We start from the raw sequence: 13,766 nt of genomic DNA on the forward strand, positions 1-13,766 counted from the left end.
TGCCACGGCAGCAAAGAGTACTGGGGTCAATGACCCTGGCAAGGTGTTCATCCAGCCTCTTCTTAAAGACCCCCAGGGTAGGAGCCTGCACCACTTCTCTTGGAAGTTGGTTCCAGATCCTAGCCGCCCTGACTGTGAAGTAGCGCCTCCTGATGTCTAGCCTGAATCTACCCTCTGCCAGCTTGTGACCGTTATTTGTTGTCACTCTTGGTAGTGCTCGGGGGAACAGGGATGAAGATGTTGAACAGCGCGGGCCCGAGGACTGAGCCCTGCGGAACCCCACTGCTCACATCCCTCCAGGTCGAATAAGACCCATCCAGCACCACTGTCTGGGTGTGACCCTCCAGCCAATTACTGACTCATCTGACTAGATATCGATGCCACAGTCTCCTAGTTTTTTAATGAGAATGGGGTCAGCAACAGTGGTGAAAGCCTTCCTAAAGTCCAGAAAGACTATGTCTACTGCAACACCTGCATCCAAGGATTTTATGACCTGGTTATAGAAGGCCACCAGGTTGGTCTGACAGGACCTGCCTCTAACGAACCCATGCTGGTTGCATAATCTCCCCTGCTGGCTTCTCATGGACATGTGCCAGGATAATTCTCTCAAAAAGCTTACCCAGGACCAAGGTAAGACTAACAGGCCTATAGTTCCCTGGGTCCTCCTTCCCCCCTTTTTGAAAATGGGAACCACACTGGCCCTTTTCCAGTCCTCTGGCACATTGCCAGGGCACCATGAGTGCTCATAAAGCCATGGCAGGGGTCCTACAATGACCTCTGCTAATTCCCTCAGCACTCTGGGGTGGAGATCGTCAGGACCAGCTGATTTGAATATGTCCAGTCCCTCCAGAAGTTCCCTGACTAGGTCCTCTCTGACCCTAGGCCTGAGTGCAGCTCCCCTGGGGCTTATGGGGGTTTCACTGAGGGGGATGACCCAGTCCCTGCTCAGAAAAATGGAGGCAAAGAAATTGTTAAATAGGTTAGCTTTGTTGTCTGGTGCAAGGACCAGATTTCCTAGCATGTCCTGCAGAGGCCCCATGTTAATGGGTACCTTGTTTTTACCCCCTACCTATTTAAAAAAGGACTTCTTGTTGTCCTTGATCCAGGTAGCTTGTCCCAGTTCCATCTCTGCCTTGGCCTTCCTGACCGCCCCCCTACAGTCCTGAGCAACGTAGGTATAGTCCTCCCTGGTGATGGCCCCTCCCTTCCATTGGGTGTGGACTTCCTTTTTAGCTAGGAGATGTTTCCAGATGCTTTTGGTGAGCCATGGGGGCGTTTGCACCTTCTTGCCCCCTTTGATCTGTGTTGGGATTATCTTCCTTTGGGCTTGGAGGATCATCTCCTTAAGGAGCAACCACTCTTCTTGGACACCCAATTCCCTTCCCCCGTGGCACCTTAGTGTCTCCCTGACTATTCTCCTTACCTCATTGAAATCCACCCTCCTGAAGTCCAGGGCTGCTGCCTTGCTATAGCCCTTTACCACCTTGCGCAGGATGGTGAATTCCAGGAGGTGATGATCACTGTTGCCCAGGTGGTTGGGCACCTGCAGACCCCTCACCAGGTCATCGCCCATGGCCAGGACCAAATCCAACAAGGCATTTCCCATGGTGGGGCTGTGCACCTCCTGGGTTAGATGGAGGTCCTGTATCTTGGTTAGGAACCTACGTGAGCGGTCAGACCTGGCTGACTGCTCCTCCCAGTAGATGTCTGGAAAGTTCAGGTCACCCATGATGACCACATCCTTTGACCTAACTGCCTCTGTGAGCTGACTTAAGAATTCCTGGTCTAGCTCTTCCCCTTGGTTGGGTGGTCTGTAGTAGACCCCCACCATTAAGTCCTTTTCCCCTTGACCTCCTTGTCTTCTAACCCAGAGCACTTCAGTCTGTCCCTCCTGACCCAGTGCTACTCATTGAGGATGTGTATTTCTCCTTGATGTAGAGCGTCACACCCCCACCTTTCCTCCCTGCCCTGTCCCTCCTGTACAGCCTATAGCCCTTGATATTCACCACCCAGTCATGCGTTGGGTCCCACCATGTTTTGGTGAGTCCCACTGTATCTGGGTTGGTGTTAGCTAGCAGGAGTGTAAGTTCCTCCTGCTTGTTCCCACTAATGCTCGTAGTATGGTAGAGGCATTTGAGGCCTCCTGAAGATGCATGCGCTGCCCCCCTAATCCCAGTACTACCCGGGCCCCTGTTGCTTACCTGGGTATTTGTTCTGCTTGTTATTGGTCTAGGCTGGGCTGTTCTTGTGGGTGATGCTTGGTTTAGTGGTCCATGGCTTTCTCTGCCCTCGTCTTCCCCTTCCCCTGACGAGCCTAATTTAAAGCCTGCTGGAGGAGATCAGCCAACCTAGAAGAGAACACATGCTTTACCTTTGGGAGAAAGGTGAAGCCCATCCCACTCAAGCATATCTCTTGTCCCGATGCGTGGGTCACTGTCTAAGAAGCCGAAGTCTGCCTTGAAACGCCATTTCCCAAGCTGCAAGTTGACCTTTCTGATGCAGGTCTCATGTCATCTTCCACGTTCGCTCACTGGTAGGACAGAAGAGAGTGCCACCTGTGCCCCTGTCTCCTTCAGCATACCCCCCAGAGCATGGTAGTCTGTCATCAGGTGATCAGGGCTTCTCCTGGCTGCATCATTATTGCCCACATGGATTAGGACCATGGGGTAATAATCAGTGGGCTGGATAATGGCTGGGATTATCTCTGTCACATCTTGGATCTTTGCTCTGGGCAGACAGTAGACTTCACATGTCGAGGGGTCCTGGTGACAGATGGGACTCTCTGTACCTTTGAGGATGGAGTCGCCTGTGACGAGTACTTGACGTTTCTTCCTTTGGGTCTGCTTAGCTCCTTCAGCCTGTTCAGAGTGTGGAGTGGCCTCCTCTCCAGAGGTTTCCTCCTCTCCTTCCTTCTCCTGCAGTGTCACCAGGGCCTCGTACCTGTTCTTCAGCCGGACTGGAGGAACTGCTGCTGCTCTGCTGCAAGCAGCCCTGGTTCTAGAGGGGACCATCTGCCAGTCTGCTGTGGAGGGCACCTCCTGGTGTGATTCTCCCTTGGATACATGGCTCTGGAGGGAGAGAGAATACCCATCAATTTCATCCTCTGCCTCCCTGATTCCCCTCAGCCTGCTAACCTCCTCCTGGAGCTCCCTCACCTGCGCCTCCAGGGCCTTAAGACGGGTGCCTGCAGGACAGGTGTGGGGGCCCTGTTTCCCTGGCCCTGCTGGGCATCCTCTGCGGGCAGGGGGTGCCAGCTCCCCCATGGGCTCTGTCTGGGTGGAGGCCTCAGACAAGTCCTGGGTAGGTGGCACCCCCTGGCCAGGGGTCCTAGCAGCACTCTGCGTCGACACCATTTTATAAATTGCTATGTATATTTCTGTGTGGTGCCTTTGCCCTACCCTTTCTGAAGTCTCCCTCCTGGCCCTTCCTGCTCACCCACCTGTGCGAATGCTGGTGCACTCTGTTCGCGGATCTCCGTTGGCTCAGCAGAAAGGGACCTGGGGGGCTTTTCCACCAGATCTGTGGATCCGCTGTGCTGGTTCCCTGTGCCCCCACTTATCTTAGGGGGATCAGCTGCTGGTGCCTCCGATTCCTGCCATCCCCAGTGCTCATTCCTGCCCATGGCAGGGGGTCGGACTAGATGATCTGTCTAGGTCCCTTCTGACTCATTGATTCTAAGGGGGCATACGTGTGTGTGGGGGCTCAGGTGTGCCTAGCTCCCTCCTCAGCTCCTGGGCCCTGAATACCCCCAAGCATCTGTACTTAGCTTGTGTAGTTTAAGTTGTATGTGGTTTGTTCCCTTCTTTGCTGTCATGTTCTTTGTATGCAAAGGAGTCAGAGAATGATATACTAGCTGTTGACCTGGAATTGATGTACTTTTGTATACGTTTAAAAAAAAAAAAAAGCGTTGACCTTTCTTGGGCCAATTCTGGAGTAAGACGTTTTCTTGTATCTAAAGAATTTGACTAAATCTCTGCAAATGAGGCAGTTGGTTCAATAAAATGTATTGTCCACAAAAATCCTTGTCTTTGAGATTTTTTTTTTATGTTTATGTGAGTCAAAAACATACCTATGATGCACCTCCAGCTTCTAGTAGTTATCTCTACATTGCTCCTGTAGTGATAGTGCAAGAATCCCTATTCATTGGGTAGCAAGCTGAAGTATGGAAGTAGGGGAAATGCTTTTACCTCAGTTTACAGCCTTTAAAATGAGGATATGGAAAGATTAGGTAACTTATCCAAGATTGTGCACGAAGCCTATGGCAGAGCAGGGAATTGAACCATGCTTTCCCAAATTCTGTGCAAATCTCAGCTGATTCTGTCAGTTCAGTGGTAGAATATATAATTGTGGCAGGCCCCTGTGCTGCAGACTAACCAGCTGGATGCTAGCCGGTATCTCAGTTGGCATCACATGGTTGGAAGAGGGACAGCAGATTGCTTGGACCCTCAGAGTTCCCATGATAAGAGGAGATCGCTGCTGATGTCTGTGGGGAGAGGAAAGGAGGCATCAGGCGCACCTCTGAAACCCTTCCGCATGCTGGAGACGGACTGGATATGATGGCAGCACAGCAGCACATGTGTTCAGAGCGCAGAGGGGAAAACCTTGCGGCATCTGAACTCTTACTCACTTTCATCATTGAAGCTGGAGACATGTCCCAGGGCAGGGATCTCTGGACAGCCAGAGGACACCACAAATGTCCAGACACCAGGGAGAGAGGACTCGGGTATGTACAAGGGAGCAGCTGTAGGGACTGCAGGGAATGGACCTAACCATGCCCCCATCTGCATGAAACCTTGCCAGCAGGTATACCCAGGGTAGCTTAAAGGGCTTCAATAGGACCCATCCAAGGGGAGAATCCACCTGAGAGCCCATTGATTCAGGCTGCCTGAGCGGTTCCTGAGCAGGCAAGCATCAGGACCTCAAGGCTCGTGGGAGTGTAAGAAAAGGGCCCTCAGGGCATTATAGTGTGTGGCCAGGTGCCAGCCAATCCAAGGCATCAGCCCCACGGGGCCAACCCACAATGTGGGACCACGTGCTACACAGGCTGTGCTATGTGGAGTGCAGAATGCTGAAAAAAATCTCCTGGTGCAGTAAGCATTTTTGCCCTGCTCCCCTGCGCCATGTACATGACTTCAGTTTGAGTCTAGTTAAGTAATCAATCTGGTGATCAGGCAAGCCACAACCGCGTACCTGCCCAGAACTAAAGGCAGGCTGTCCGTGGGAACAGATGGTGCCTGTGATACCATCAAAACTGAGCCAGACTGCCTGAGTGGAAAGGAGTGAGGTATAGGAGAGGAGCCTCACAGGACCCGAGGCACTTGTCCTGGTACTGCCAGCCTGGCCATGCAGGTCTCCATTGCCCCATGCTCTTTTCCTTTAAAGAGGAAAATCCATGTTTTACCTGCAGCAAATGGAAAACCTGGATCCCTGCTCATAACTTAAAGCAAAAAAAAAAAAAAAAAAGGTAGACACCAGAAGTTGGGACATTTAACAGAATTTTGAGTAGGTGTATTTATGTTGTGGAGTAGAGCAAGATTCTTCCTATTATCCCTAAAGTATAAGTAGTCATAGGATTAAGAGCATCTGTAACTTACTGTCCTAGATACAAGCTGGAAGTGTTTCATGTTGGGGTGGGGTAGAGGAGGAAGACTTCTGTCCAAAATATTTAATAGATTCAGTGTTGAAGTAAAAATCTTTAAAAAGAGTCCTTATGTAATATGAAGAAACTTAATGTGTGTTGAAGACACCATTACATCAGGTTCATGTTTAGATGTGTAAAAAACAAAACAAAACAAAAAAACTCCATGTAAACATTTATATATACAAATATAAGAAGTAGAAGCTAATTAGATTCACAAGTTGGTGGCTTTTGATACTTTTCGTTTCCTGTGGCCACATGGATTTTATTTAAGCACCAATTTTAAAAGTAGAAAAACAAGACCTTGTGTAGGGAAACTATCTAAAGAAATCCCTCATATAATGCAACTCTTGAATTCCAGTTAAACTATTGAGCAGCCCATCCCAATGACAAAACGTTAATTTTTGTTTTGCAGGGGGGGAGGGGGTGGTCTTGACTAATGTTCACATGCAACTTGTTTTGTCATTTGAAATTGTAAGAAACATCTAATCTTATTACTTTAATGTATTACACAACACTGATGGATGCATTCAAGTGCTAGTTCTGATGTTATGGGTATGTAAGTTGAGTGCATTGAATATCTTTTTCTCCAGAAATATTTTATTGCTACTGTGTTAGCTTCTAACCTAGAGGGTCGGAATTTGCCTCAGGCATGAGAACTGAGTCATAAAATTGGATTAAAGGCTAATGAATGTATTTGCTATCTATTTAGAGGATATGTTTTAACAGCTAAAACACAGTAACATTTTCTTGTTTTTTTTAAATAATGATCAATGAAGTTCTGAGAAGTTTTTTTCTCAGGGACAATTATTACTACTCCCCCCCTCTCCCCCCTTAAAAACCATATACATTTTTGTCATGAGTCTGTTATAAGATGAGACTGGTTTATTGAGTCATTGTCAATTGTATCAGATACTGATATTAGAAATACGGTGTAAGGTAGCTATACAATTAGAAAACTTTTCTCCTAGCTTTTAGTCCAACACTGGCTTTTCATTCATATTTTTAATATCTCCAAATCTTCTTGGTAGCCATCAAAAAAATTAACCTAAGTAATTTAACTTAATGACCTAAGTTCCTTTATCTTTTGGTTTGTGTTTCTATATCGTACAACATCATAGTACTATTTTTCTTGTCCTCTAGCAGGAAAAAAAGTGATGAGACCTGATAGTTGGTAGGAAGGAAATGAAGATGCTCATATGCATCTTGTGGAATATTTAAAGTGAGAATTGTACAACATTTATATCTTTTGGGGACCTGGGATTAGATACAAGTCAAATTAGTTCTCGGAGAGAATATTGAAACTAATAGATAGTTGTGAATATATGAAAATGGCTTTTTGGAAGAACAGAAACATGCCTCTGTAGAACCATTTTGTCTCCGTAAGATATTTAACACCCTAAATTTATTTTGCAGTAATGATTTGGCAATCAGAAGTCCAGGCTTTAGGATGTAAAAGGAAAGATATTTTTTCTGCATGAAACTTTAATATATGGTATCATTATAGCTTTGAAGAACTATGTTCTTTCAAGGCAAGCAACTTCCTGATGCATTAAAATTTCTTTTATACTTTTATTAGTATCTAAAGTTGGTCAAATAATTTTTTGCTAGTGCTAGTAAATTTTCATGCTATTTTGTTAATAGTAATTCTGCCTTATATCACAAAGTGGTTTGATCTCTTATGTGGGAAAGCTGCAACATGATAAAAATCCTTCTAAAAATAAATTAGCTGAAAGATTTTGGAACTGGCCTAGTTCAAATTAAGGAAAAAATTTGACCTTTCCATCCCCACCCCCCCCAAAGACTTTTGGGCTGTTTTTTAGTGTCTGCCCTTCAAATACTTAATATGCACATTGCATACTAGCTCCTAATGGAGCTTTTGTACTTTGAGTAGTGTTAACTCAGATTTCAGAATTTTGTGGGGGAGCTCCTGTTTGTCATCTTGATGGATGGTCTAGTCATTGTTTCAGGAAAGGTGTTTTCTCCTTGGTAAATTATTGAGATCTAATTAAGGTTAATGGAAGATAAAAGTATTAAATTGAAAAAGCTTGTAGCTTTGATTGGATATCATACAGTACCCAAAATGAAGTATTGAAGTAAAGATTTTAGCTGGTGCTATTTGTTTTTTCCAGTGATTGATACTACCAGCAAAAGCTTATTATTTTCAAATAGCAGCAGTCTGAAGGGGAAAACTATGCTAGCATTAGGTAAGTGTATTTTGGACAATGCAGGTTTTCATTTTGTTGACTTCGGAAGCAAATTCCCTTGTGGCACATCTGAAGAAGTTGCATCCTATGTTAGAGCTTCAGCTTTATGTCAGTTGATAAGCTAAACCCCACAGGAGAAAACTCAGATTTAAGTGCATGTAGTGTTTTAGTTATTTTGGTTTTCTTTCCCCCTCTGTGGTTAGACCAGGAAGCAAGAGATAAAAACAAGTTATACAATATTTATGCGCTCTGAATAGAGGCTGAAAGATTTTTTACTTGTTATACCTGGGTTGGAGAAGATGTAACCTTTCCTCTCTCTTACTCCTCCTTGCAAACTAAATTTGGGCATCTGGTTTCCACCTTCTGCCTAGCAACATTCCTGCATATTTGGGTTGTCTGGATTAGGAACAATTACTATAATTGATCCTGTCACACTTGCAAACAGAGTGTGCTATTTGAAATTTAAGGCATTGTCCAAAGTCACTCTTTGCAGTAGGATGTGCAGACACAGACCTCAGGCATTACAGCTTTGACTGTTGAATTCCCACTACCAAAGTGGTTCCCAACTGATTGGTAATAAGTCTAGGGGTTGGAAGCCTTTTGCTGCCATGGGCCACTGCTTGCCAGCCAAAAATCTGCCTCCAGAATGACTAACATGCCTCTGCTGACCTCTGTCACTGATTTAAGTTGCCAAGGATAATGGAATGGGGTAAATCTGACAGTGCCATAGTGGGAGCAGGCAGGGTTGAGCAGCCAGGAGGCACTGTGGGAGGGAATAGATGGAATGGGGCAGGTGGTAAAATCATGGGGATGCTCCCCCTGCTGCCTAGGCCACAGATCAGTGGTTCTCAACCTTTTTAGACTCAGGGCACCCCTCATTAGACTCAAAGCAGCCTCTAACAGCATGCCATTTCAAAGAATTACGTAGTAATAGTAGCTTTCTTGCAGAGGGGCAAGGCAGTGGAGGTAGGGGAGCATCCAGGCAAGGAGAAGCTTGAGCCTGTGTTTGGCTATCACCTCAACACCTGGTATATCTCTTCATACCCTGGTTCTCCAGGCAGTCTGGTTGAGAATAACTGAAATAGATGAAGTAAGGCAGTAAGTAGGATGCTGAGGACATCTCCTTTGTTGCCTGGGCTGCAGCATGCTGTTGATTTCTGCCTTGGCCTCCCCCCTGTTCCCCAAGCTGCCACAAATCGGATCCAGTGTCTTTGTAAGCCAAATCTGGTTTCCAACCCTAGGTCTAGTGTTCAGGTTCTAAAGCACAATCACCACTCACTTCTTAACAGGCAGAACTTTTCTCATCCTTGGGTCACACTTGACATGCTTGGTACACAAAACAAGAAAAGTGGCCTTATGCTTGAAAAGTAACTGTAATAGGAACTTATTCTCCTATACTTGGAGTCATACTAATATCCCATGCACACAACTGCTCATTAAAGTCTTTTGAGTGGTGCAGGCAGGGCCGGATTAACCCTTTTATGGGCCCTAGGCAAACAAACTCATGGACCCCTACTTAATACTGCATATTTAGTAACAGCTGCGAAGCTTGCCTTGCTACAGGCTGAGTGGGTGAGCTGTGTTTAAGAGCTCTGCAAGAAAAGGGTGGCAACTTTACAGAGGGTGTATAAGCTTTACCAGACAGAGTAAGCAGTGCACAGTGCATGATTTTTATTGGAGCATTTGAACTGTGACCAGAGCACACATTACGAATCGAGGGCTCTGGTTGGCTGCTACTGAACCATAAAAAGCTGAGGGAGGGAAAAGAAGAGAAGCTGAGGAGGAGCCAGCTCCAGGCCTGGAGAGGGTGGGGGGTGCAGACTCAGCCCTCAGCTGAGGCAGAGTGAGCTGAAACTTGCTGAGGGAGCAGGCATCAGGATGAGAGACAGCCTGCCTCATCCCATGAGAAGTTGATTCTCCACCAGGTTCTGAGCTGTGCAACCAGAGCCACAGGTGCCAGGGAAAGAGTGGGGAGGGGCTGGTAAGCAAGGCTGGTAAGCTTGCTGGGAGTTGGAAAGGCTCCAGCTGCAGAGTTAGAGACCTGCAGAGGGAAACCCCTGTCTGTGGGTGGATTGCTGGGGGGAAGGGGGGAGACGGCCCCTAGAGGGAGTGGGCTGAGAGAAAACAAACCAACCTGGGTGTGTGAGGAGACCCCTAATCAGTAGTGTTTGCAGTATGTGTATTTGTATTTCTAGAATGATCTCTTAAGCAGTTTCTATCTGCCAATAAAGGAAACCACAGGGAGCCTATTGCCTACAGCAGCTGTTCAGAGTCTGTTTGGTTGTGTTACCAAAGAATAAAGGAGTCCATTTTCCCCAGAGCAGCAGAAGCCTTCCCTCTGCCATCTAGTGGTGGAACATAGTTATAGCTCTGTTGCCATTTATTGTTATGGGAAATGGATTGTGACCAGAAGGAAACCCATTGGGTTATGGGGGGGGGGGGGGAGGAATGTTTAAAAGAGTTATAACAAGGTGAATTTAGTTATTTAAGTAGTTTGACAGAAGTGGGACTGCCTAGTGTGCTGAAATTATCCACCTAAGGTTGTATTTGTGAATTTTTATTGTAATTTGTTAGTTTTTTTAATTAACTATTGTTATTATATTTCTTTGTTAATTTTTCTTGCTTACAAATTAGTTGTGTATAATGAAGAATAATGTGTTCATTGGGTTCAGAGCTGATTCCTGGATGGTGAGGGACATATCTCTCTATGGGACCCTTCAGTTAGCAGTCTGCCTGAGGGGCTCCCAGGTCTGCTGGCACCCTGAGGATCCAAAATCTGATGCATCACCCAGCCTTAGTTTGCTGGCATGGATTATATTTATATTACTTTTTTCACTCAATAATTATAATATGTAAAAGAAACACAACTGGGCCCCTTCTTTACTTAAGGCCTTAGGCATATACCTAGTTTGTCTATGTGATAAGCAAGCCTCGTGTACAGGCTCACATAAGTATGGCAGGATGCGTAGTTAGGAGGGCCACAGTTCCACTTAAAAGCCCTTCAGAATCCATGTTAGAATGGGGGAGGAAACCAGGGTGTGATGCAAGCATTTGGAAAATGTTGGGTGAAGTCTACTCACACTCGCATCCATCATTAATGTAAGATGCTACCTACTCTCAGCCCCCATTTGTGGGATTCTATAATATGACCTCCCTTCTCTGGACAATGCCAGGCCTCACTTGCACTGCACGTTGCACTGATTTGGAGTGTGCTGTCAAGGCCAACAGGATGCCTTTTTAGGGTACTTTTCATGCTCTGTTGGCTCAAGTGAAGATTACAGCACTGCTAGAATAACATAAATGTAAATGGTTGCTCGGAGCCAACAGAATTTTTGTCAGCAAAATTTTCCAGTGTAGACAAGGCATAAGCCCTGAAACAGGGAAAACACTTATGCAGGGGTACACTGCAGGAAGAATTCTTCTTTTCTATCAATAAAACCCATACCTTCACTTAAATGAAAACCCCCAAACTTAACTGGGTGTTTCTTTTTTCGATGGGAGTTAGCTGTCTAAATTTGAAGATTTGACCTGAAACTTCTGAACTACAGTTTTAAACTTTTAAATGTTCTCTGAAAAGGTAAGAGGGAGAGTCTGTCAAAACGTTAAATCTTCATACTGAAAGGGATATCTCTTTAAAGCCTGCATGCTTGCTTCAAATTGGTAGGCCAGATCATGATATTTAGTTGTCTATAAATGAGGCAATTAAATGAAATAGAATATTGTCCTCTTTTTAGCTATTATATCCTAAGCTGGTGGCAGATCTGTGCAGTCCAGTTTGGCTATATAAATGGCAGTTATATTCTGCTCTGTAAACAGTAAGTTCTTATTTACTGATCTCCTTGACTGCTCAATTGCCATTTCCTGCTTGCTGCAAGCAGTATATTTAACTTATACCCCAGAACAAGTTATGAAGCTCTAATGCCATTTTAAAATATTAAAATAAGACTTGATCAGAAATGCCTGAAAGGGGAATGGATTTTAAAAGAAGAAATTAAGGGTTTTCCATAGTAGCAGAATCATTTTCTGGCAGAGAAAATCAAGGTGTAGAGATTGGAGAAAATTGCTTCTTGGCCTCTTGAAGGTCAGAGCAAGTGTTGTTATATCTCCTTAGCTAATTATGACATTCATTTCCTTTCTTTATGTACCTATAGCTATCTGGTTGCGCTGATTCTTACTCTGTTCTTCAGTTTCTGCTTTATCCATCACAGTAGCTGAGACCTATTGTAATTCCTTAAGAATTAAGTTCAGTGCTCCTTCAGATGCCCCTAGGATTTTTTCCTGTGATGTGAGCCCATTTCTATCCCCTAACTCTCAAGTTGGCCTTGGGCAGGATTGTGGCTCTGCCCAGGCTCCAGCCTGTGTTGTCACCACTGCAAGCTCCTGGCCCCAGTCCCAGAACAGCTCCCCACCTGGTCATGTACCCTGCCAGTGCCACTTAGGCTGGTCTCCATGGAGTCCCTGGCCCTGCACTGTCATGGTCCCACTGCTTCTGGGGTCACATTTCCCAGCAGCCCCTGCTGGTTTCCATGGAGTCTACCATGGTCCCAGGGTGGCTCACGGGTCAGACTTTGCTCACTCTGGGACTAGGCTGTCAGCATGGAACCAGTGGTATGCCATACTCTCTTTCAATTCCCTGTTATTTGAAATAATTTAACAACATTGGAGCTTTTGTTAGTTTTCTGGAATTCTCACTAAAAACTGTGCATTTTTCCCATTACATATTCCTTCCTGTGGATTTCATAGATTTCATAGACATCAGGGCTGGAAGGGACCTTGGGAGATCGAGTCCAGCCCCCTGCCCAAACGGCAGGAAGTCAGCTGGGTCTTAGGATCCCAGCAAGATAAGCATCCAATTTACTCTTGAAGTTGTTCAATGTAGGTGCTTGAACCACCTCCGCTGGCAGACTGTTCCAGACCTTGGGAGCTTGGACAGTAAAGAAATTCTTCCTTATGTCCAGCCTGAAACGGTCTTGCAGGAGTTTATGACCATTTGACCTAGTCATCCCTTGGGGTGCTCTGGTAAACAAACGTTTCCCCCAGATCCTGGTAGTCACCCCTGATAAACTTGTAGGTGGCCATCAGATCACCCCTGAGCCTACGCTTTTCCAGGCTAAAGAGTCCCATGTCTTTCAGCCTGTCATCGTAAGATCTGTTTTCCTGACCTCTGATCATGCGCGTGGCTCTCCTCTGCACTCTCTCAAGCTTCTCCACATCCTTTCTGAATTGTAGAGCCCAAAACTGGACGCAGTACTCCAGCTGCGGCCTCACCAAGGCCGAGTACAAGGGGAGAACGACGTCCCGGGATTTACTCGAGAAGCATCTATGGATGCAAGCCAGCGTTTTGGTCACTTCACTAGCTGCAGCATCGCATTGCAGGCTCATGTTCCTCTTGTGGTCAATGATGACCCCCAAGTCTCTTTCTTCTGTAGTGCTATCCAACGTAGCACTGCCGAGCCTATAAGGATGCTGCAGGTTTTTCCTCCCCAGGTGGAGAACCTTGCATTTTTCGGTGTTAAACACCATCAGGTTCTCGTCTGCCCATTTGCTGAGCTTGTCCAGGTCAGCCTGGATCACCCGCCTATCTTCTGGCGTGGATGCTTTGCCCCAAAGTTTGGTGTTGTCGGCAGACTTGGCCAGTCCGCTCCTGACTCCAATGTCCACATCATTAATGAAGATGTTGAACAGTATGGGCCCAAGGACAGAGCCTTGAGGGACCCCACTTGTCACAGGGCACCCCGATGAGTGACTGCCATCAATTACAACCTTCTGGGTCTGACCACGGAGCCAGTTTCCCAGCCAGCGGATCGTGGTGGAGCCAAGGCCACAACTGGGCAGTTTGGCCAAGAGGTGATCATGGGATACTAGATCAAAAGCTTCTTTGAAGTCAAGATATATGACGTCAATCTCACCTCCCTCGTCCA

At 46.0% G+C, this 13,766-nt stretch overlaps 2 protein-coding genes across 3 annotated transcripts in view; one reads left to right on the forward strand and one right to left on the reverse strand.

Annotated features, from left to right (window-relative positions):
* RABGAP1L (RAB GTPase activating protein 1 like) overlaps positions 1–13,766 on the forward strand; it is a 480,584-nt gene that overhangs the window by 12,283 nt on the left and 454,535 nt on the right. The gene's annotated exons all lie outside the window — the stretch shown is intronic.
* Positions 220–3,983, reverse strand: LOC149864046 (uncharacterized). The gene has a single exon (XM_090048454.1). It carries the CDS (start codon positions 3,351–3,353, stop codon positions 2,511–2,513), a length of 843 nt encoding a protein of 280 aa, XP_089904580.1. The 5' UTR covers positions 3,354–3,983; the 3' UTR covers positions 220–2,510.

Source organism: Crocodylus siamensis, chromosome 5 (assembly GCF_052110815.1).
Source record: "Crocodylus siamensis isolate JL-2025a chromosome 5, ASM5211081v1, whole genome shotgun sequence".
Taxonomy (NCBI): domain Eukaryota; kingdom Metazoa; phylum Chordata; order Crocodylia; family Crocodylidae; genus Crocodylus; species Crocodylus siamensis.

What these genes read in the sequence shown, in the direction of transcription:
- LOC149864046 (XM_090048454.1), bottom strand. Translation starts at nt 3,353, where the DNA reads ATGGTGTCGACGCAGAGTGCTGCTAGGACCCCTGGCCAGGGGGTGCCA.